Source organism: Lynx rufus, unplaced genomic scaffold, assembly GCF_022079265.1.
Source record: "Lynx rufus isolate CCGP_SWC_20201006 ecotype Redwood Valley unplaced genomic scaffold, mLynRuf1.p SCAF_5, whole genome shotgun sequence".
In the NCBI taxonomy this organism is placed as follows: Eukaryota; Metazoa; Chordata; class Mammalia; order Carnivora; family Felidae; genus Lynx; species Lynx rufus.
Genome location: NW_025814867.1, coordinates 87,853,544 through 87,879,613, shown reverse-complemented (window position 1 = coordinate 87,879,613; position 26,070 = coordinate 87,853,544). Strand labels below are relative to the sequence as shown.

The 26,070-nt window shown below is 37.1% G+C and overlaps 1 protein-coding gene across 1 annotated transcript in view; it reads right to left on the bottom strand.

Annotated features, from left to right (window-relative positions):
- OSBPL11 (oxysterol binding protein like 11) overlaps positions 1-26,070 on the bottom strand; it is an 85,170-nt gene that overhangs the window by 31,444 nt on the left and 27,656 nt on the right. Inside the window, exons 3-8 of the mRNA XM_047098971.1 lie at positions 23,377-23,552; positions 22,227-22,306; positions 19,499-19,675; positions 15,965-16,166; positions 11,107-11,252; positions 5,362-5,502 (exon numbers count right to left, since the gene is read on the bottom strand). Coding sequence (XP_046954927.1) covers positions 5,362-5,502; positions 11,107-11,252; positions 15,965-16,166; positions 19,499-19,675; positions 22,227-22,306; positions 23,377-23,552 — 922 coding nt within the window. The remainder of the gene's footprint in view (positions 1-5,361; positions 5,503-11,106; positions 11,253-15,964; positions 16,167-19,498; positions 19,676-22,226; positions 22,307-23,376; positions 23,553-26,070) is intronic.

Here is a 26,070-nt window from a genome sequence, read left to right as displayed (position 1 = left end):
ATTTCAGACTTCTAGGGACAAGGGAAAGATTCTAAATTTCAGATAGAAAAACAAACAAAACAAGTTACATAAGATGACAAACTGGAATGACTTCAGTCTTTTTACCAGAATCCTGTAGCAAGGAGGCAATATTCTAAAGGAAAATTAGTTGCAAGTTAGAAATTCTATACAAACTCGCAATCAAATATGAGGGCAAAATAAAGACATTTCAAACATACATTTTCACACTTTGCCTCCCACAGACCTTTCTCTGAGGTTAAAGGAAGATGTGCTTCACTAAAATGAGAGGCAACCAAACAAGAAGGAATACAGGAAATAGACCTAGCACAGGAGGACAATGAAAGGACATCCCAGGAAGAAAGCTGTACAGCAGACACAGGGAAACTGGTCCACATCAGAGTGGTGTGATTCAAGAGACAGACATATGGAAGACTGTTATCCACGTGCTCCATGCTGCCACTGTCACCAACTTTTGAAACCTGAGGACAGAATGAATGCTCTAGGGAAACTGGTCCCATCTGCATCTGTATTTGGCTTGTGGTGGGCATCTGCTGAAGTACCAACTCTCCTTTTCATGCCCTCCTGTCTGGATTGGCTGAAGATATTCATTTCACCCAAAGACATGTTCTGGCTACAATCTACCTCTGAGAGTTGGAGGTGGGTCACAGTGGATGACCCTTGCTTAGCAGTGGAAAACACTGAGCAGATTCTTCCCTCTGCCCACATTTCTGCTGAATGTCCAGTATCTGGCTCATACCAAATGCTTTAACTCTGTGAGCCATATATTTCACAGGACTTACTCAGAACTTTGCCTTCTCATTTCTTCATAAAGGGCTCTTCTAAAATTTCTCAATAATTTATAAGAAGCTGAAGCCAGGGACTCTGTTTACCTTATCCTCTCCTGGGAGCCCTCTCCTATGAATGGGAAAGAGCCCTCATATAGCTAAGCTTGTGCTGGCTATTCATTTTTTCCTAAATTAAATAACATTGTTATGGGATACTTTTACAGGTGGTAAAACTATAAAAAAAAATAGGGAGATGATTAATATGAAAGTCAAGTAAGTGGCTACATCTAGGAAACAGTAGGGACTACAATTAGGAAGGGCCCTCCGAGAGCTTCCAAGTTTTGGCCATTTCACAACCTGTTATCTGAGACGTGAGTACATACGTATTCATTTCACTATTGTCCTTTGAACTGTCCTTTATACCCACAAAAGATCATTTGTATATTTCACAAAGAGAGTATTAACTGAAAAAAGGAAATGTAACAAAATTGGAAATAAACTACATATATGAAGAAAGACTGGAAGGGATTCTAAAAACTTAGTGTTGTGTTGTTAGGGTGATAAAATCATAGGAGATTTTTTTTTCTTTATTTTCCAAAATTTTCTGTAAACTGTATAATTATACTGAATTCATAATATTATTTAAAAAGGAACAAAATGAACAGTTATTACTTATTCACAACATGCAGACTTGGACCCACATGTTGCTATAGTCCCAGGACCTACCACAGTGTCTGAATATAAAGGGGGCTCAAAAAATATTTGTTCTATCAGTGTTATTGTTAGAAAGAAGGTGGTAGATGTGACTATAGTTTAGACACCACATTTTTAAATGTTGCTCAAAAATACCATTCTTTTCAATGTTATGTGAATGTTCATAATTCATAGTTGGTTAATGTTAATGATTTTATATATAAATGCTATGTATATGTATTTATATCTTTAATTAACAAGGAACAAGTGTGGGGAAACAATATTATATATAGTTATCATGTGTAGTTATCATGCTTAGAGAGAGCTTTAGCATCTGGATTATTACCATAGCACATTCTTTTCCAATGTTCTTATCCTCATAAACCCCTATACTGTTCTTACACCTTACAAACCTAAATCTACTAAGGGACAGCAAACACCAAGAATAACCAAACCTTTCATATCATTATGCATTAAAAAATATTTTTTTAAGTTTATTTATTTTGAGAGAGAGAGCACAAGCAGAGGAGGGACAGAGACAGAGAGGGGAGAGAGAGAATCCCAAGCAGGCTCTGCACTGTCAGCACAGAGCCCAATGTGGGGCTCAAACTCATGAACTGTGAGATCGTGATCTGAGCTGAAGGTAGACACTTAACTGTCCGAGCCACCCAGGTGCCCCTCATTATGCACTCTAACTGATTTTACAACTAATAGTCTTTTTTAAAGCACTAAAATGAAAATATTTCCAGAATAGAAAAGATACCCAGATGAAATATTAAGGTTAGATGAAAGAAGAAAGGTTAATGAGTTTCTTTAATAATTCCTAAAATGTTTGCTTCTTGGGTTTTTAATTCAATCCACTTCTTTTTAAACTTTCCTGTAATCACTACAAGCCTAAGTAAAGAAAAAAATGTTTTGATTTTGAGATGCTTCAAAGTAAATGCTAAAGGCAAAATGCTTTCTATTTAAGTTAGATTTTAAGTTACTTTTTTTGTTGTTTTTTGTTTTTAAATTTTTTTAAGTTTTTTTTTTTTTTTTTTGAGAGAGCACACGGGAGGGACAGAGAGAGAAGACAGAGGGGAAGAGAGAGAGAGAGAGAGAGAGAGAGAGAGAGAGAGAGAGAGAGAGAGAAGAGAATCCTAAGCAGCACTGTGACAGCGCAGAGCTCGATGCAGGGCTTGAACCCACAAACCGTGAGATCTGGACCTAAGCCAAAATCAAGAGTCAGTGGCTGAACCGAATGAGCCACCCGGGCACCCATTTGTTTTTAGAGAGAGAAAGTGGCGCAAGCAGGGGAGAGGGGCAGAGGAAGAGAGAAAAAGAGAAAACCTTAAGCAGGCTCCATGCCCAGTGTGGAGCCTGATGAAGGTCTCAATCCCAGGACCCTGAGATCATGACCTGAGCCAAAATCAAGAGTTGGACACTCCAACTGACTGAGCCACCCAGGTGCCCCTTATTTAGGTTATTTTCTATTTTTTATTTTTTTTTAAGATTTGTTTTTAGGGGCCCCTAGGTGGCTTAGTTAGTTAGGTGTCTGACTTTGGCTCAGGTCGTTGTGATCTCACGGTTCAGGAGTTCGAGCCCCACGTCGGGCTCTGTGCTGGCAGCTCAGAGCCTGAAGCCTGCTTCAGATTCTGTGACTCCCTCTCTCTCTGCCTCTCCCTTGCTCACATTCTGTCTCTGTCTCTCAAAAAATAATTAAAAATAAAATATTTGTTTTTAATGTTTATCTATTATTTTTGAGAGAGAGAGAGGGAGAGGGAGAGAGAGGGAGGGAGAGCAGAGAAAGAAGGGGATGGAGGATCTGAAGCAGGCTCTGTGGTGGCAGCAGTGAGCCAGATGTGGGGCTTGAGCCCTTGAACCACAAGATCATGACCTGAGCTGAAGTTGGATGCTCAACCTCCTGAGCCACCCAGGTGCCCCTGGGTTACTTTTAATCTATACTTTCATTACCTTCAATGGCATCAAAATCCTTAATTTGAAATATAGCTCCTAAAGTCAATTCTGAAATCCCATACTAATGCAAAGTAGTATCAGTAATAATTCAAAGTACATAATCCCGTAGTAGTAATATTTGACATATATAGGTTTTGAGTCTAATTTGCTTTTTATTTTATTTTTTATTATTTTTAGATAGAGAGGGTGCGCACGCATGTGAGAGCATAAGGGAGGGGCGGAGGGAGAGGGAGAGAGAGAATCTTAAGCAATCTCCATGCTCAGCATGGAGCCCAAGGTGGGGTTCAATCCCACAACCCTTGGATCATGACTTGAGCTGAAATCAAGAGTCAGATGCTCAGCCGACTGAGCCACCTAGGTGCCACTCTAATTTGCTTTTTATAATTTTTAAAAATGTTTTATTTATTTTTTGAGAGAGAGAGAGAGAGAGAGAGAGAGAGAGAGAGAGAGGAGAGAAAGTGGGGGAGGGGCAGAGAGATGGGGACAGAGAATCCGAAGTAGGCTCTGCGCTGACAGGCTGATACAGTGAGTCCGATGTAGGGTTCAAACCCGTGAACTGTGAGACCATGACCCGAGCCAAAATTGGATGCTCAACCAACTGAGCCACCCAGATGCCCTAATTTGCTTTTTAAATTAACTTCATAGATTGCTAAAACAAATGAAGACACACTAATTAGATAAACTAGAAATGGAAAAGACTGGACCAAAACTAAAAACCATAGATTAGTGTTTCTCAAACTTTAATGTATATATGAACCACATGGGGGATCTTATTAAAATGTAGATCTGGTCCTCTAAGTTTGGGGTTGGGGGCTGAGATTCTGTACTTCTAACAAGTTCTCAGGCAATGGAGATGTTACTGGTCTTCAGACAACAATGTTTTTTTCTAGTTTTACTAAGGTATAATTGACAAATAAAATTGTTAAGATATTTAAAGTGTACATTGTGATGATTTGATATATGAGTACATTGTCAAAGAATTTCCACGTCAGTTAATTCAGACCACACTTTTAAAGTAAGCAAGGCTATGGGGTGCCTGAATGGCTCAGTCGACTAAGTGTCTGACTTCGGATCAGGTCATGATTTCATGGTTCATGGGTTCGAGCCCCACATTGGTCTCTGTGCTGACAGCTCAGAGCCAGGAGCCTGCTTCAGATTCTGTGTCACCCTCTGTCTCTGCCCTTCCCCTGATCACACTCTGTGTCTCTCTCTCTCAAAAATAAACATGAAAAAAAATTTTTTAAGTAAGCAAGGCTACAGTCCAGAGGACTGCAAAGTATGGCCTTTGGGGAAAATCTGGCCTGTGTTTTTATAAATAAAGTTTTGTTGGAACACAGCCATGCCCAGTCCAACATATTATCTATGGCTGCTTTCATACTATAAAGGCAGAGCTCAGTAGTTCCAACAGAGACCAGTGTCCACATAGCTGAAAATATTTATTATCGACCCCTTTACAAAGATGTTTGTTGACTCTTGTTATAGATAACACCCAAAATGTACAATCCAAAAAGGGAAGTAAGAGTAAAGAAGAAGTGGTCAAAGCCTTTCATGGTTTTCTGGGATTACATCCTTTTCTTTCAATTTTCCAGTTCTGTATACCAATGGACCTCTGTCATTTGTACAGAAATAAGATTAGAGGTGTTTACTTGCCATATGACTTCCCGCTGTACAAGATAAGGCACATTTTTTATGAAATAAGAAATTTTGATCAAGAGACTAAGAAACCCAGTCCATAGATCTTGGGGCTATAAGTTTGAGCCCCACATCAAGTAGAAAAACTACTTAAAAAATAAAATCTTAAAAAAAAAAAAAGAGAGAGAGAGACTAAAAAACCAATTCATAAAAAATAAAAGCCCTGACAACATTAACACTTACAGGTATAGTCCTGACCTACTGATCTCCACAGCCAGTTTACCCCATTACTTACTCTTGTTAAGTCCATGCCCAGCTTAAGCTGTGACAACAGATGTAGAATAACACTACGTTGCTCTTCCACAGCTCCCAGGTCATCCTCCTTGTTGTCACATGTATCCTCTACCTCATCATCTGCATTTATTTCTTCAGGTTCCTTGATGTAAAACAAAGCAAAAGTCTAACGTTTAGATTAATAAGTGCTTATTAATATCCATGAAGAATAAAAGTCTCTTTCTGTCACTGTTTTTTTGTGCAAGAAGACTCTTGTGTTTTCTTTCTTTTCAAAAGAGAAATTGGATTAAGCAGCAAGCTTTGCACACAACAGATAGAAATGCTAATTAAAGGACAGAATTCACAGCCACACTAAAAAAAAATAAATAAAAGTGTATGTCAAACTTGAAAACATTTATATTCGGCCTAAATGAATCTGAGAACAAGCAAAAATCTTTCTAAAAATATAACTTCATCACTTAGCCATGGAATAGATTTCATTCAATAAGCCCATTATCGTTTATATTAAACATAATGAGTTTTGCCACAAAAATAATATATGAGATACATATATTTTATAAACACTCTTTTTCAAAAAGAGTGAAGAATGTCTCATCTGAATCTCAGGCTTTGCAAGCTTGGACCACCTGTTTGGGGGCACTACCACTACCTATAATTTAAGTTGAAGATGCTTTGAGAATAAAATATTTGCCCTTTTTTAAAGCTAAAATTATACAAGTAAAATTGAAAAGTGATTGTACATGTCAAGTCTGACTACTATAATGTATCTTTCCATATTCATTCATTCTTGGAATTGTCAGGAAGAAACTTGGGGGCTGAAGAAAATCCTAGGTGCAGGTATAGAAACCTTACAGTTATTCATGCAGTCTTAATGCCACAAAAAGGTTCTCTGCACAGCTCTTCAATCACTCAATCAACCTCTTGAAAAACTGAAAATGTTTACTTTCATTTCAATAGGGTCTTAGTTTCAGATAATCATTTAAGAGAAACTGAATTTCTTATTCCTATTTAAACAATAAGTAATAGTTTCAAATTCCAAGATTCTACAGAATCTTATCATGTTCATTTCTCATGTTTAATGTGGGGAGGGGCATTCCCATCTCTCTCAGTGGTACCTCTTTTTAGTACCTTTGTGCAAGACAGCTTTGATATTATAGATTTTAAGTTATGAAGATTTTTAAAAGAATATGATTTTTAAAGAATTTCTAAAAATGTTTTATTATTTTTGACAGAGAGAGCATGAGCGGGGGAGGGGCAGAGAAAGAGGGAGACACAGAATCCGAATCAGGCTTAAACTCACAGACCGTGAGATCATGACCTGAGCTGAAGTCGGATGCTCAACCGACTGAGCCACCCAGGCGCCCCGAAAAAGAATATGATTTTGATAATGTCTCAAGCCTTTAATTTTCTCTTCATATAATCAAATCCTATTAAATAAGAAGCCCATCTGTCCTCTGTAGCTAGGCAAAAACCAATCTTAATCAGGCATAAAATCAAGAACTTAATGTTCTCAGATGTTAAAAATTATTAAAAACAAAATACAAAACATAGCAACAGAATTAAAGAATGATGGGTTTCTGGCCTTTCTTTTGCCTTTGTTTTTCTCCTTTTTCCTCTTCCTTTTTACCAAGGAAATCTATCAGCTCAAATTCTGATAATTCAATTAAAAGTCTAGTTCGTTCATGTTAAGACCACACAGACAACTACTGTTTGTATATTTCAGAATTACTTCTACTTTTACAACCTTAAGGAGAGATCCCAAAGGCTTTCTAAATTCCCCTTTACAATGGCTAGTAAGTCTGTCAGGAAGTACTTCCTGTTGTCTATCCTAAAATCAGTTGCAAAATATAGTCTAATGAAGTTTAAGTACACTTAGGAAAGTTTACTCAGTATACAACGGGGAAAAGTTGATCATCCACTTCTCTACATATGGACACCAAATATAATTACTAATTTGAGAAATGTTGAGAAAAACTCTATTAGGTCTTGATTAAATAATGTTCTCCAACCCTCTGAAGAGGTACCATTATGTTTAGGGTCAGAACCTAGGACACAGAATAATAATGCAAACATAATCTTAACATTACTATATGTTACAAAGTTGACATTGTGTTTTGGAACCTCCTCCAATGAAAATAATATTAAAGAAATAAAACATAATCTGGTAGAAAATCTATTTAAAAGAGTACAGTTTTTATTGTTTTTATAAAAATAGTCATATTCATTGGAATAGAAAAAAAGAGGAATTCTATTAATCAATTGTTGATTCTAAATCTTGGTGTGAATGGCAGAATTTGGAAGCTCTTCTTTCTTCTTGAAATGTCTCTTCTTAGAGATCATCATGCCTTTCTTAAAGAAAAGCTTAGGGGCACCTGGGTGGCTCAGTCAGTTGAGTGCCTGACTCTTGATTTCCGCTCAGGTCATATCTCACAGTTCATGAGACGGAACCCCACGCTGGGCTCTGTGCTGACAGTGCAGAGTCTGCTTAAGATTCTCTCTCTCCCTCCCTCTCTGCCCCTCCCCCGTTCTCTCTCTCCCTTTCTCTCTCTACCCCCTTTCTCTCAAAATAAATAAATAAACATAAAAAAAGAAAAGAAACGCTTAAGAGAAAAGCTTTACCAAAATTCAAATGAATGTGCTCAAATGTGTAAAATCCCTACAAACGCAGAACGGTTTGCAGACAGTGGCAAGAGCTACTAAGTTTCTAGGAATTCATAATATTTGGAGACTGCATAGCAAAGGGAAACCCCAATATTCCACAAAAGTCATATTAATCCCATCTTTGTCCTTCTGATTTCTGACTTGGGCACAAAGGAACTGTGGGCTTCATTCTGGCCTCACCAGGGTTTATTTCTTCCATCACACGACAGCAAAATTTCCACTACCATATGTCTGCCTCCAGCTTGCATTAACACTCATATTTCAAAGAAGGCATGTATGAAATTTTTAGAAAATGCAGGTCTATTCTGGTATGCTTGAGTCTAGTGTCTTGTGTAATTAAAAATAATATCTATGCACTTATTTTTTTTTCTACTTACACTAGGTGATATATCTGGTCTGCTCACTATTTCAAAAGATTTGGAGGAGCGCCTGGGTGGCGCAGTCGGTTAAAGCGTCCGACTTCAGCCAGGTCACGATCTCGCGGTCCGCGAGTTCGAGCCCCGCGTCGGGCTCTGGGCTGATGGCTCAGAGCCTGGAGCCTGTTTCCGATTCTGTGTCTCCCTCTCTCTCTGCCCCTCCCCCATTCATGCTCTGTCTCTCTCTGTCCCCAAAATAAATTAACGTTGGAAAAAAAAAAAAAATTAAAAAAAAAAAAAAAAAGATTTGGAAATATAGCAATGCTCTCCTGCCCACCTCTGAGTCCCATCTTTAACTTATGCCTCTATCCTGATCCCCAACATGCTTTGTATTCTCATTGAGAAGAATGAATATGTTGGACTAAAGGACTTATAGTTTCTAATTTTCACTTACAAATTATATCTCTAGTCCTGATTTCTCTCCAAAGCTTTGGTTTCATTATTTTTAACTGCTTTTTATATATGTTTAAATCATATATCCTTCTCTTACATAAAATTCAACATGTTCAGGGGCACCTGGCTCACTCAGTCAATAGAGCCTGCAACTCTTGATCTTGGGGTTGTGAGTTCATGCCCCACACTGGGGGGCATAGGGATTACTTAAAAATAAAATCTTTACAAATTCAACATGTTCATAAACCATACCAAACCTTTTCTCTCTAAAGACTCTTCCTAGTTTTCCTAACTTTGTGAATGGCACCACAATTCTATCTAGTCATATAGGCTCACAAACTTGGGAGTCATTCTTCATCCAACCCTACATCCAGTCAATCCCAAGTCCAGCTGATTTTCGTTTGAAATGCACATTACCTATTCATTTGTCTTCATTTCTACTTCCATAGCCTTCTATCCACACTTCAATTCTAGATCATTACCATATACCAATCTTCTTAAACATATCCCATGCTCATGATTTTTATCATCTATTACATTAAGATTAGATTCTCCTGCATGATTTTTATGTTCCTTGGAGGTACAGCTTACACTGTATTCTATGGAATAGTGGTTCTAGGGATTATCACTCCCCAGAGAATGCAACATGAATGGCCATCTGGATTTGTAAAATCCAACCACCCTGTGATCATTTTCCATAAACCAGGTGCTCTGCTAAATTCATTTTATGTTCATAACAATCTTATATTAACATTCCTGACTTACAGATGAGAAAATTGAAGCTAAGTGGTTAATTATTAGCCCACATGTCAACGATAAGACGTGATTTTAAAACCATCAGGCAAGCTTTTACCTCGTTATTCCTCCATCTCAAGATCCCCTACTACTCCTCTTCTCTTCAAATCCTTTCTTCTTTGAAAGCCTGATTCCAACTCTACTTTCTCTCCAAAGCATTCCCCTCCACTCTATTCAATACACTTCTCTTCTTTCTCTGAATGCCCACATCCCAACAGCTTAAACCATATCAAGTAAGATAGGGAAAAAAATGCTGCTTCATGTTCTCCTCTCCTTGTTTCATGTCTATATGTAATTGTGACTCCAAGTAGATTATAAATCTCTTCAGTGAAAGAACTATGTTTTCAATTTTTTGTGTCTCCTCTTAATTCCTAACTAGACTTGTCATACACTAGATAGCTTAATAAAGACTAAAACTGCTTTGACTCTAGAAATGGTCAAAAAGCACTCCATACTTTTTTTCTTCTCTCTTGCCCACACTGTTGCCATTGCCCACTTCGTTAAGCCAAAGCTGTGGCCAGTTTTGGAAGTTTCTGTGTCATGTTCTTCTTTTAAGAAGAATTTGCTTGTATATAAATAACCAAAAGCTGTGCATTACTCTTAACTCAGTAATTCTACTTGGGAATATAACCTAAAGAAATAACCTAAATAAGAGGGAAAAAAAAGTAGACAAGATGATTTAGTGCTATTTACAGTAACAAAAAATAACAGAGACTAGATATTTAATAGCCTACTTCAACCTTTAAAAATTTAATTATATAGGCCAGAAAAAAAAATGCTTATGGGAAGTATCAAGTAAAAAGAGCTTAAAATAAAACTATCTATGTAATTATCATGACCATAAAAATACCAGATGTGAACACAATATGATTGTTGTGTTCAATCACAAAACCAATATGATTTGTTACAGTGGTGGAATTATGACTAGAATAAGATATTCTTTAGCTTCTGAGAAATGTGGAATGAAAAATACTTTATAAAAATATTATAAAACCCTGGGACTGTGCTATTTTGAGTAACACTTGAAAAAAACTGGTCTGGCAACGTGCTTACAACAAAAAGACTTAATAGTAAACTTTTATACTTGTAAACTTAATAGTAAGCATCCAGTAAATAACGTTAAATTAAGATAACGAGGTAAGAAATGTAACAGAGAAATATTGTACAAATAATAGAAGTTATTACCTAGAAAAATAAAAACATGCAAATCGCAATTTTAAAATACATTTTTAATCAAGCAAAAGTGAGCCCCAACTAAAAAAGGCACATAATTTAACCTGCAAAACACAACATGTACAAGTATTATACAACAGACCTCTTTAAAGCCAATGCAGTTTACAGTAGAAGAACAATATCTAGAGTCTGCAAGAATGCTGCTCTGGTGTTAGGGTGACTTGTACGCCCTGACAAAGAAAAGAGACCTGAACCTTTTCAGTGATTCCTAGTTTTTACATCAAAACCGTATTTTCACATTACCTTACCCTTGCTAATGGTCCAGATTCTTCAACACACTGTTCTTCTGGGACTGCCACTGGTTTACTTTGCTCAGTTGCAAAAGGCTGGTCAGCTCCATTTTTATAGTGGTTTGATAAAGGTATCTTTGGTTCTAACCACTCGATTGTCGTTCCTGATGAAGTAAGAGAAAACTTTCGCTGAAACTTGCTCATAATCTGGAAAGTTCAGCAGATGTGGATTTTATTAAACGATTTTGTTTTGAGCCCACAAGACTAAAAGCAATTCAAGCTGTTAAGACACTCCGCAAAAGGGCCACTTGTATCTCATTAGCATGAGCACCATGATTGGGTATTTTACCACAGAGCAGCTTGCAACTTGAAATCAGATACCTTTTAAAAGAATCAACCCTGAATAGGACTGAACAACTTCTTGGGCAAATCCGGAAACCATAATGTATTCCCACCTTTCATAGTTGATTTGTTACCCTTTCTGTAAAAATACCTAACTGCATTAGGATTTAAGGAGTCACAATTACAGGAGGAGCCTGGAAGCATGCAACAGTAAAATTTTCTTCATTTTGGGACTGAATCTTATTCTCAGTAGCAATTTTCTAACCATTCAAGATAACCACCTTGAGCTAATATAACTGCAAATATATGTCCATTCCTCTTTTTTTCAGTCATATAAAAAAGGTCCATATACTTTTAAACTGAAAGGCTCTTCTACTGAATAAATAATAGGTGACCTAGTGAAAGACAGTGGTCACATTTAGAGACCTGTCATCTTCTCAATTAATGACTCAAATGTCTCTTATTACCCTCAACTAGTATAACAAAGTGGATTCTATGCCTAATCAATAATGGAAAATGTTCCATTTGATTTCAGAGGCTGATCTAGGTTTCACAGAAGCTTGATTATTAGAGTCCTACAGTAAGGGATGCTCAGACTACCACAGCAGAAATTACAAACATGAGGGAATTTACTTGAAATGCCAGACTTCAGTACAGGGATAAATTATGAAGTACCTAACTAGGCTACTAGAGCATCCTGCCTTGCCACTCAGTTGTCTCATTTGGCACTGGGGGTGGGTATTCATGATTGGGGGAATGCCCTGGGTAAGTTCTAGGGGCCAGTTTAAAAATCCCAAAGAAATGAAAACATTTTGCTCCTATGTTAAAATGTTCATTCTTTTTAAGAAATGTTTATTTATTTATTTTAAGAGAGAGAGGCAGACAGAGAGGGAGTGAGAGCAGGGGAGGAGCAGAGAGAGGGAGAGAATCCTAAGCAGGCTCCACTCAGTGCAGAACCTGATGCGGGGCTTGAACCCACGAACCGAGAGATCATGACCTGAGCTGAAATCAAGAGTTTGACGCTTAACTGACTGAGCCACCCAGGCACCCCTGAAATGTTTATTCTAAATATCAATATCTAGATGTCATTACTTATAAAGATAAAATGCACACAAACACTAAATATAAGAGATCTGTTTTAAGAGACTGCTCAACCAGAGGTGCCTGGGTGGCTGAGTCGGTTAAGTGTCTGACATTGGCTCAGGTCATGATCCCATGGTTCATGAGTTTGAGCCCTGATACATTGGGCTCCGTGCTGAGAGTGCACAGCCTGCTTGGGATTCTCTCTCTCCCCCTCTCTCTGCCCCTCCCCCATGCTCTCTCTCTCTCTGTCCCTCTCTCTCAAAATAAAAAAAATTTAAAACAATATATATTAAAGGGGCGCCTGGGTGGCTGAGTCAGTTAAGTGTCTGACTTCAGCTCAGGTCATGATCTCATGGTTCATGGGTTTGAGCCCGGCATCAGGATCTGTGCTGAGCTTAGAGCCTGAAGCCTGCTAAAGATTCTGTGTCTCCCTCTCTCTCTTCCCCTACCCCACTCATGCTCTGTCTCTGTCTCAAAAACAAATAAACATAAAAAAATTTTTTTAATAAAAAATATATATATTAAAGATTAAAAAAAATAACAGATTGCTCAACTGATTGGAAACCACAATACTCTTTATAAAACCAATCATCCGGTCTCAGGACCCCCCCCCCCAAATCAATGATCCTTATGGGACTAAACACTAATTTAAGCTTAGATTTGATTTCTTGTGTTATCTCAAAATTTGAGTGAAAAGGTAATTCAGTTTTTCTTTCCACCGTTATATTTTTATTCTCAAGTGACTAAAGAATAAATTTCTACAGACCTAATTTGAAAAACATGACCATTTACGGTAAGAAATACCAATACTAGTTAATCAATTCCACCACATATCCACAAATCCATGCTCCAAAACATAGTAATGAGAACAACTTTTAAATATTTCTGTAAAGTTTAGTCTGTTTCATTTGTTAATTAAAAATGCAAATTTAGGGGCGCCTGGGAGGCTCAGTCAGTTGAGCATCCCAACTCTCGATTTCAGCTCAGGTCATGTTCTTACGGTTCATGGGTTCAAGCCCTGCAGCTGGCTCTGTGCTGTGTCAGCATACAGCCTGCTTGGAATTCTCTCACCCTCTCTCTCTGCCCCTTCCCCACTCACTCTCTCTGTCTCTCAAAATAAATAAACTTTAAAAAAATGCAAATTTATATTGTACATGTTTCACTAATCATGAAGCAATCATTTAAAAATATAATTATGTATTAAACTACACAAATGAAATTTCTAAGAATTAAAAAATTATATAGTATTTAATTAATCAAGGATTAAGCATCTAGTATCTAGCAGTGTGCTACTTGATGTGCTTTGCAAAAATTACATACCATCAATTGGAAATAAACTTTCATTTCCCTAACAAATTATTATTACCAACACTAGAATTAAACCAAATTTCATAGCTCAAGGTAACTCATCCCATGTTCAACACAGAACAGTTAAGTAAACCAAAGATCTATCCCTTCAAAGGAACATAATGCAGCCAATAAAAATTATATTTACCAAAAGCATAACATAAATTGGAAAATATACTTGATATTAAGTGAAAAGTATAAGATAAAAATATATTTTTTCTAATAAAAATGGGGTAAAACAAAAACTAAGAAGGAAAGAAAACTTGGTGGGGTATGCACTAATATTAACAGTGGCAGTTTCTGGTTGGTAGGATAATGCAGGATTTGTTTCTTTTTTCAATTGTATAATAGTTCCTAAAATTTTTTACAATGAGTGTCTGTTGCTCTACTATAGGAGAAAATTTTCATTGGACTTCTTACAATTCTTCCAAGGCCCCAGTGCATGTTCACAACTCACAACTTAGGTATCTTATCTCTTTGGAACACCCTCCAGTCTCTCCCCACCCCGCCCCCCAAGCTAATTGTTTTTTTAGCTTTTCTAGGCATTTCCCAGACCTTTTTCTGTCAGAAGTATTGGTCCACTTATATATTCTCCCCAAGCATCTTGTTTCTATTATAAGCAACACTTTCCATATTACAGTTAACTATTTACATGTTCATCCCCAAGTGAACTATGAGTTCCTTAAGGGAAACAAACATAGCTTATTGGCCTGTATAATACTGCCCTGACCTATACCTACAATTGACATTAAACATAGTTTGTTAGCTTGAAATATTGATTTAGGTGGGCATACATTTGAGAATGGAGGCTGTATTATACCCACATCAAGACCTGACTATGGTAAACTTTTTCCTGGGCCGAGACTCATTATCTTTCTAAAATATCTTCCTTTCACAAAGGGGTTAATTGGGTAAGAGAACAATAAATTGTGAACCACTAAGTTACTACTATTTATTAAAACAGTGTGATGCAGATGGAGGAGTTGGGGAGATGTTGTTAAAAGGGTACAAACTTGCAACTAGAAGATGAATAAATTCTGGAGATATAATACACACCATAGTGATTATAGTCAAAATACAGTATTACATACTTCAAAGTTGCTAAGTGACAAGATCCTAAATGTTCTCACCACAAAAAAGTATTAATTATGTGATATGATTGAGGTGTAGGCTTCAGTGGTAATCATGCTGCAATATGTATATGTATAAAATCAACATGCTGTGTACTTTAAACCTACACAATGTTATATGCCAATTATATCTCAATAAAGAAAAATGTGATTTTATTCATCTCATTTAATAGAAAACCTCATTTTTTGTCCTCCCACACAGTAACATTATTTTCCCCAGTAGATTAATTCCAACAAATAAGTGCTCTCAAATGCTAGATGTACACCTTCTTTTCAAACTAAAAAGTAACTGATAGACTTTAATATCTATATCTCAATATGGATATAATGAACTGTGGACTAAACAAAAAGTTAAGAAATGGTCCCAATATTTCTACTAAAGTCAACTGGATGAATAATGATGCCACCAATATTAACAGAAATATAGGAGATGTGGGTTTTGAGTTCAATTTTCAACATGTGGAGTTGAGGTCTCCAAAGGGATATTCAACTATACTAAACATTAGGCCTAAAATCAATTTAGATATGAAAAAGGACACAATAAGAAGACTTTCTTTAACATTAAGGTGATAAGTAAAAACCAAGAGGCTCCTTGGGCACCTGGGTGGCTCAGTTACACGCCTGGTTACATGTCTGACTCAGTCTCAGCTCAGGTCATGATCTCACATTTCATGAGGTCACAGCGCGGAGCCTGCTTGGGATTCTCTCTCTCCCTCTCTTGCTGCTCTTCCCCACTTGCTCTCAAAATAAATAAATAAACGTAAAGAAAGAAAGAAAGAAAGAAAGAAAGAAAGAAAGAAAGAAAGAAAGAAAGAAAGAAAGAAAGAAAGAAAGAAAGAAAAAATAAAAACCAAGAGGTTCCCTGGTTTCCTTCCTTTCTTTTTTTAGTTAAGACTTGTTAGGAATTAGAACAAATGCAATCTTTCCATGTGTAAGCCCTTAATGTGAAGCCCTACTTTTAATCTACAACTTACCTGAAGACAGTGAGCCCTTCTGATGTGATGCGTGCTGTAACTGCAGAATATGAAAGCAATCGTTTAAGCAGTTCATAGTCGCCATGGAAGTAGCTTTGAGCATTAAGAGATCCTGGTCCAAGGAACTAAGATGGCCAGAAGCAGGAAGGCATTCAATTCGCCTAATTAAGTCTCTTTGTTGTCCTTCAGCATGAGACATCATCTAAGGGAAACAATAGTTCTGTGTGTCCCACTCATGATTTGTGTGTATCACATATACATACAGTTTCCATTTTAATTACCATATTCAGTTTCTGAGCCATTTTTGGCACATATTAGGCTTAGAAATCTATTTCAAATTTGGCTATTCTCAATTAGTGAGCACTTAATAGTGCAACTGTGCAAAAGATGAGGACCTTTGGCAGCCGCACTTTTTCTTTGGAAGCAACAAAGCTCAAAAGCCTTGACAAACCTTTTATTAACAGTATACATTTGTACAAGCCATCAAAAAAATATTCTGGATCATCTTCAATAGCATCATTAAATACATCATTACAAAGTAAAATTAGTTCCCAGTCTGGGCTCTTAAGCTCTTTCTTCTCAGCACCCCTAGTTAGGCTCAATCTGAACATACTTTGAAAACATGATGGTTTCCCTGCTTCCTTTTCTCTTAATCTAACTTTCTGGTCCCATTAGCCTGACTGTGGAGCAAGTGCTGTATATACATATACTTTTCAGGTTAAAAGAGTTTAATACACTCTGCTTTGATCAAGAGCTCTGTACACTTTTCCTAACAGAGCTAATAGAATAACAATTCTTGATAAACAACCCAATATTTTTAAATGAAAACTGAATTTATTATGCTTAATTACTTTATTGAATGTACTATGCTTAATTACTTAATTGTGAGCAGAAGTCTCTCAGATTGCCTATCTTTTGGACACTATCTTAATTCACATTGAAATGTGGAGAGACTCAGCTTTCAGAGGCTCTGTTTCAGATGATTTTTTTTTATTTATTCATTTTGGTGGGGGGGAGGAGAGGAAGGGAGGGAATGAGTAGGGGAGGGGCAGAGAGAGAAAGAGAGACAGAATCCCAAGCAAGCTCTGCACCATCAGTGTAAAGCCCGATGTGGGGCTTGAACTCACAAACCATGAGATCATGACTTGAGCTGAGATCAAGAGTCAGATGCTTAACCAACTGAGCCACCCAAGCACCCCCCAGATGACTTTTAATACAGTTCATCAGAGGGCTAGTTAAAGAGAGATGCAAATATCCTACCAAAGAAATCCAGTGTGCCATACATGAAATAGCCCCTGAAAACATATGTCACAGTAATGGCTCAAACATTCATTCTTATCGGAAAAAAGGGGTTTTAAGTGAAAACTGTGGATATGAAGATATCCAAATGTACACATTTATACATGCATATATATGTGTGCTTTGTGTATGTTTTGTATATAAATTTTAGGACTAACTTCCAGTAATCCAAACTTATGAATAATGTTATGGCCAATGTTTGGCAATATTTACTAGAGTTAAATATACAGAGTTAGGGGTACCTGGGCGGCTCAGCTGGTTAAGTGTCTGATTCTTGATTTCGGCTCAGGTCATAATGTCATGGTTTGTGAGATCGAGCCCCACATGGGCTCTGTACTGACAGCGTGGAGAATGCTTGGGATTCTCTCTTGCCTTCTCTCTCTCAGAATAAATAAACTTAAAAAAAATATAGAGAGAGTTAAATAATTATAACTTATGATCGAACAATTACACTCATGTATGTAACCAACCGATATATAGATATGTATATATATGTTCAGCCCCACCACCCAACCTTGAGGGAGGGGAGGGGCTGGAGGATGAATTAATCACCAACAGCCAATGATTCAGTTGATCATGCCTACCTAATGAAGCCTCCATAAAAAACCCAAATGGAGGAAGCTCAGAGAGCTTCTGGTTGGTGAACACTTGGAGGTACTAGGAGGGTGGAGCTTCCACGACATTTCCCCCATATCTGGCTCTACACATCTCTTATATCTGTCTGTTCCTGAGTTATTTATAGTGTTGAAATTGAATTAAATTCTAGAACACACAGCTGGTGTCCACAAAGATTAGAGAATTGCTTGGTAGGGCAGCGGGGGGCAGGGAACTCCATACATTCGGTGACCAGAGTACGTAAGTGTAGAGTGTTATTGTATAGCATGGGACAAACACGGGAATGTTTTTTCTTTACAGAATGACTATTAGAAACTATAGATATTCACACTTGGAGATATGTAGTAGACATTTCCTAACAATTAAATAAAATAAACCTGTTACTTCAAGAAAAGCCAACAGTATTTACTGCCAATTTTAAAATCTGAGATTTAAAATGAAAAGAATTTTGGAAAACCTTTATCTGTTACCAGAAGCTTGGCAACTTCCCAATATTGAAAGCCTTTTCTAATGAGATCAGTGAGGATGCTAATGAATAGGAATTTTTTATACTGTATGATAAGACAGATTAACATTTGCAAGACCTGCATAACTCTGTAAGACAGTATTTTCCAAATGACTAATGCATGATGTACAAAATCATACAGAGATTAAAGATACATTCAAAGTGCAAGACAATCCGATAGATTTTCATGTAACAGAATATGAAAAGTTCAAGGATATATATTTGATTCCACACTGCATCGAACATTTAAGAAACTACTACTGTCAAGTTTTCATGCAGTACCAAAGAATAGCCATAATTATTTTAAAAGGCTATTAAAATATTCCTCTACTTTCCAAATCATGTACTTGTGTGAGGCCACTCACTACACAGATATCTAAAAGCTCTACTAAATTTAAGTCAGGAATATTTAGAACCTAACAACTATATCTTTTACTAACTAGAATTATTTGGTACTCAATTTGAAAGGGGGAAATAGTGAGGCAAGGCAACATCAAGGATTTAACTATTCTATTATCGTGTATGTTTGGAATTGTCTACATATATCTTTTTTTTTTTTTAAGTCACTTGTTTGGCCATATAGTCTTCACAATAGACTTAAAATACATTTTGAGGGGCGCCTGGGTGGCTTGGTCGGTTGGGCGTCCGACTTCAGCTCAGGTCATGATCTCACAGTCCGTGAGTTCGAGCCCCGCGTCGGGCTCTGTGCTGACAGCTCAGAGCCTAGAGCCTGTTTCAGATTCTGTGTCTCCCTCTCTCTCTGCTCCTCCCCTGTTCATGCTCTGTCTCTCTCTGTCTCAAAAATAAATAAACGTTAAAAAAAGTTTAAAAAAAACAACCATTTTGATCATGTTACATCAAAGGAGTCTATACTTCTACTTGAGAAATGAAAGATAGACTGCAAAATAAGAGTGTACCCAGGAAATGGTAAAGAAACGCAGGGCATCACCTATATAACCAGGGAATCTTCATGACTTAAAAATTGTCTCAGCATAGTAGACTGAAAACATTTGAGTGCCCCAGAAAACACAAACAGGATTCAATTTCTTTCGTGATAAAACCAAGCAAGTTAAATTATTTTGTGCATTTTTACTTGGACTTCAATTCATACTTACTTCTCTGACTTCCACAAGATGGTCTGGAGGTAAGTGAGCTCTTTTGTTCACTGATTGTAGTTTGGAATGTCCAACATTAAAAAAAGAAATGGCATTTTGACTTGGTCTCCTCTGGGATATAGGAGAATTACCACTAGATGCAAGTGAGAAGCTCCGTGATTTCAGAGGAGGATTATTCTATTAGACAAAACAAAACCATTCATTTTCAAAAACTTTAGGCTAACCCTCACCTATTATATATATATACACACACACACACACACACACACACACACACACACACACACTTTAGGCTTACACATGAATAGTTTTAAAAGTTAAATTAACCAGAATTGACTATAAGAACATTTCTGAAAACGATAAAATTTAAAACACCCAAAGTTTAAACATCTGACACATCCAAAAGTAAACTTATAATTTACTTAGAAAATTAATTCCAGGTTTGTACTGTCAAGAATATTTTTTCATATTTTACAAATATAGAACAAGAAACTTCTAATTTCAGATTTGTAAACACACTGATTGAAGCAAAATGTACTCAGCAATATTCAATATAATACATTTTCTAATATAGCATGCAAGTGTCTTTGGAATAAGCTAGTACTTTCTGATCACTACCAATGATTGCAATCTTGTAGTATGAGTAAAGCTCTTGTGATGAATTTCCTGAAGACTGGGCAGTAGGCCTAAATCACAAACAACTTTTTAAAATTTATTTATGGGAAAAAAAAAACCTGGGGAAAAAAAATCTTTTTTAAGTCAAGCTATTACCCAGGTATGGAATCCTTTAACTATGCTGCCTAGATGTTACTTTTTAGAGATCTCTAACCTCGGATTTCAAGTACTGAGACCATCCTGTCCATCTTAAAAAATAAAAAACATTCCAAAGAAGATATACAAATGATCAATAAACACATGGAAAGATGTTCAACATTACTAGTCATTAGGGAAATGAAATCAAAACCATAGTGAGATTCTACTTCACATATACCAAGATGCCTATTACAATAAAAAAAAAAGAAGGGGGGGGCAATAACAAGTATTGGTGAGGATGTGGAAAAACTGAAACCTTCATACATTGCTGATAAGAATGTGAAATGGTTCAGTCACTCTGAAAAAGTTTGGTGGCTCCTCAGAAAGTTAAACAGAGTACCACCACATGACCCAGTAATTCCACTGCTAAATATACACCTCACTGAAATCATGAGTTCTCACAAAAACCTATACACAAATGTTATTCATAATGACTACAAAATGGAAACAACCCAAATGCCCACCAGCTGATGAGTGGATAAACATCCTGTGGTTGGGGCGCCTGGGTGGCGCAGTCGGTTAAGCGTCCGACTTCAGCCAGGTCACGATCTCGCGGTCCGTGGGTTCGAGCCCCGCGTCAGGCTCTGGGCTGATGGCTCAGAGCCTGGAGCCTGTTTCCGATTCTGTGTCTCCCTCTCTCTCTGCCCCTCCCCCGTTCATGCTCTCTCTCTATCCCAAAAATAAATAAACGTTTAAAAAAAAAAAAAAACAAAACATCCTGTGGTGTATTCATAATTGGAATATTATTTGGCCATAAAAATGAATAAAATATGATACATGCAATAACATGAATGAACCTTGAAAACATTACATGTACATAAAAGACCAAAGAACAAATAGAACTGGGGATGCCTGGGTGGCTCAGTTGGTTGAGCATCCAACTCTTGATTTTGGCTCAGGTCATGATCTTATGGTTGTGAGAGATCAAGCCCCACATCGAGCTCTGTGCTAAGCATGGAGCCTGCTTGGGAGTCTCTCTCCCTCTCTTTCTGCCTCTACCCCACTTGTGCTCTTTTTCTCTCTCTCTAAGTAAATAAACATTTAAAAAAAAAAAGTAAAACTGAACATACAATAAAATTTGCTTTCTTTTTTTAAAATTTTTAAAAACTTTTAAAATGTATTTATTTTTGAGAGACAGAGAAAGCAACTGGGGGAGGGGCAGAGGGAGAGAGAGAATCCCAAGCAGACACCCCACTGTCAGCCTGGAGCTCAACATGGGACTCAAACTCATGAACCATGAGATCATGACCTGAGCTGAAACCAAGAGGTGGCTGCTTAACCACCTGAGCCACCTGAGTGCCCAATAAAATTTGCTTTCTAACTCTAAAAAAAATTAAGCAAAATATAAGAAGCCAGACACAAAAAACCACATATTGTATGATTCTGTTTGTATAAAAGGCCCAGAATGGACAAATCCATAGAAACAGAAAATAGTGTTTGACAGGGGCTTGGAAAGGGGAGAATAGGGAGTGACTGCTCATGGATATGAGTTTTTGGAGGGTGATGGGAACTAGACAGTTGCGATGGTTGCACAATCTTGTGAATATATTAAGACCAATGGAATTGCACACATTAAAGGGCAAACTGTAGGGGTGCCTGGGTGGCTCAATCGGTTAAGCATCTGACTTTGGCTCAGGTCATGATCTCATGGTTCGTGAGTTCGAGCCCCACATCGGGCTCTATGCTGTCAGCACAGAGCCTGCTTCAGATTCTGTGTCTCCTTCTCTCTCTGCTCCTCCCCCACTCACATGTGCATGCTGTCTCTCTCTCTCAACATAAATAAACATTAAAAAAAATTCAAAGGGTAAATTTTATGGTATGTGAATAGTCCCACAATTTAAAGACATAAAAAAATACAATAGAATATTCTTTTCCCCATTTTTATGCATTAATATCGTATATGAAATCCACATACCTTTCCAATAGCTTCAGTGTGATGTTGTGTACATATCTGAAGTCTGCTAACCCAATGTTGTCGCTCTTTAGCATCTGTGGCTGATAAAAAGAACCTAAAAGTTGTTCACTTTTGTATTTATTTTTGGAATAATTAATTGTCTACAGCATGAAGGACAGATCATTTAAAATCAGGGATTGGCCTTACTCTCCCTGGAGCAAACATAGCAGTGAGGGAAGAAAAAGGCCCAAGCATCAACTTTGGTAGGTAACACAGTAGCTGGATGTGATGTGGATATTTCAGAAGGAGAATAAATTACATGCAACTAGACATGGATGAGATTTGACATGTCTTAAGTTTCTCATAAAAATATGCTCTGATTTAAAAAAAATAACTTTTATTAAGCATCTGATATATACTAGATATTTTTGTATCTTTTGCAGCATGCTCAGTTAGGATTACCATTGTATTTTATGTGTATTAATAAAATAAAAAACACAAATTAAATTTATCTAAACAAAAGTTATATTTTTAAAATAAATATGAACATTTTAATAAATCCCAACTTTTGTGTATTAGTTACTAAAAACCTCAAAGAGGGCATGCAAACTAAGTCAAGAAAGGGGTTAAATATAATCCATGGAAGACACAGAAAAATATCATTTAGAGGGGTGCCTGGGTGGCTCAGTCAGTTATGCATCTGACTTCAGCTCAGGTCATGATCTCATGGTTTGTGAGTGAGTTCGAGCCCCATATTGGGCTCTGCAGTGACAGTGCAGAGCCTGCTTGGAATCCTCTCTCTCCCTCTCTCTCTCTGCCCCTGTTGTGCTCATGCTCTCTCTCTCTGTCAAAATAAATAAATAAACTTAAAAAAATATATCATTTAGAGAAGCCTATGTTTTTAGATTTTTCAGTAATCAGGGTTTTACGCACACAAATATTTTACAGGAGCCAATCGTAAACACACTTGTTCATTGTGCCACTTGAAAAAAGTTATTTATTAAAAGAGATTTCACAAATTCTTGTGGCAATTCTAAGATTTCGGATATTATACCTACATCATTGATGAGAGTGGTTTCTGTTTCCAAAACCCAAATGAAAGCAGGGAAGTACATCAACTTCTCAAGGGAAGAAGAAAATCACACTATTAACTCTCATATCTCGATCATACCTCTGAGTTTATACTGTTCCCCACTGGCAGCATTTACAGTGAAAGTGTGAGAGTCCTCATCACTAGGTGATATTACAGCTCCTGCAAGCTGCAAAGTACCTCTGGGTTTTTGATTTCTAGACTGTTCATTCACAAAGTACTCCAATAACCCAGCTTCATTGTTTAAAACAAAAAACCTGTAATGAAAAAAAAAAGTCATAATTTTTAAAAATTCTCCTTGTCAAACTAAAGCAAAGTAAGTTTCAATCACTACGCTTTGGAGTTTTTGCTATTAAAAAAATAAAATTCAAAAGCAGTTCAAGAAGCACTTGGAAACACTTGGTTGAATTTCCTAGCAATAAGCTTACTGAAAAATTGAATGAGTTTAATAAATGATATAAAATTGGGGCACCTGGGTGGCTCAATAGGGTTAAACATCCGACTTTGGCTCTGGTCATGATCTCAGGATTCATGGGTTCAAGCCCCACATTGGGCTCTGTGCTGACAGTTAGGAGCCTGGAGCCTGTTTCAGATTCCATGTCTCCCTCTCTTTCTGCCCTCCCCCTCGCACTCTCTCTCTCTCTAAAATAAACATTAAAAAAATTTTAATAATAAAATGAATGAATGAATGAATGAAGGTATAAAACCTTCAACGGAGGGAGAGGCATTTAATAGGGAAGAGGCATACCAGATTATGCAAAAGGAAACAAAAGATAGAGTACCCTTTCAGAGGAAGATTTCACTCCAGAATTCATTAATGGGGAAGGTACACTGCCCAAAGACAAATGGTAGTGAGAATTTTTATTTAAAATTCACTGGATAGGCACTTGGGTGGCTCAGCTGGTTAAGCATCTGACTTTGGCTCAGATCATGATCTCACAGTTTGTGAGTTCAAGCCCCGAATTCGGCTGTCTGCTGTCAACGCGGAGCCTGCTTTGAATCCTCTGTCTCCCTCTCCCTCTGCCTCTTTCTCTCAAAAATAAAGAAACATTTAAAAAAAGAATTCACTGCAAACAAATCAAAATATGAACTCTGAGGATAACTAAAGGCTGGGTAAGAAAATGAATCTGATTTAAGATTTAATCAGTGAAATACACAATGAGAATAATGTCAGGGTAGAAAGATTTTGTGAGTGTATCATGAAATAGGTCACAACTTAAGACTACTTATCCTGTTTAAAAATGTAAAAGCTGCAACTGGAGATGCAGAAGCATAAGGAACTTAAAACTAAATGATGAAATACTGATACACTTTGGAAAAGAATTTGATGTTCTGATTTGGTTCCAGATTAACTACTTTAGGAAATATATTAATTCAGATTCCAATTTAAGTAATACAATAGTTCTTTTTTTTTTAATCTAAAAAGTTTTAATTAAAAAAATTAATGTTTGTGTTCAGAGCAGTTTGGCATTCTACCGGTTACTGTATTCCATTAACACTAGACAATTTGATCCAGTTCAAGGTCCTAGAAGATACTGTCTTAAGCAACAGGCAACCATATCAACCATATCAAACTGGGAGAAAATGAATCAGCCTTCTATTCAAGGAAAGAAAAACTGCTCAGAAGCAAGCAAAAGTTGAAAGTGGTTGCCTGAGATGGGAGATGGAAAAGCAAAGAGCTATTGTTTCTCTTGTTCATCTTTTAGCATGCTTCTAATTTTTAAAATTATGTTCATGGGGCACCTGGGTGACTCAGTTGGTTAAGTGTCCAACTTCGGTTCAGGTCATGATCTCATGGTTAATGAGTTTGAACCCTGCGTTGGGCTCTGCACTGACAGTTTAGAGCCTGAAGTCTGCTTCAGATTCTGTGTCTCCCTCTCTTTCTCTGCCCCTCCCCTGCCTGTGTGCTCGCTCACTCGCACTCTCTCTCTGTCTAAAATAAACCTAAAAACTAAACTAAAATAATGTTCACGTATTTTGATTTCAAATAACCAAGGAAAATACTGGTCTCTTTTCTCAAAAGAGGTCAAAGCAAATTCAGAGTAGAATGTTTGGAAATCTCAAGTTTGCTGTGAACAATTTATCTCAAAAGCACTACCACAAATTTACAATATGGGAGGCACCCACCTAGATACACAGAAAATAATGGTGAGGAGGGACTGGTGAAATGATAGAAATAGCCAATAACTGAACAGCATGGTGATTATAGTCAATAATACTATATTGCATCTTGAAAGTTGCTGAGAGTAGATCTTAAAAGTTCTCATCACACACAAAAAAGTTTTGTAACAATGCATGGTGACGAGGTTAGCTAGACTTATTGTGGTGATCATTTCACAATATATACAGATATATCAAATCATCGTTGTATACCTGAAACTAATATAATGTTACATGTCAATTATAACTCAATAAAAAAAATGAGGGACACCTGGGTGGCTCAGTCGGTTAAATGCACAACTCTTGACTTTGAGGTCACAATGTCATGGTTCATGAAATCAAGCCCCACATCAGACTCTATGCTGACAGCATGGAGCCTACTTGGGATTCTCTCTCTCCTTCTCTCTCTACCCCTTCCCTGCTTGTTCTCTCTCAAAATAAGTAAATAAAAAAAGATAGTTAAATAAGCCAATAACTGATCATTTTTTATTTTACTTTATTTTTTTTTGAGAGATTAAGAGAGAAAATGCAAGTGGGGGAAGGACAGAGAGAGAGAGAGGGAAAAAGAGAATCTTAAGCAGCCTCCACACCCAATGAGGGACTTGATCTCACAAC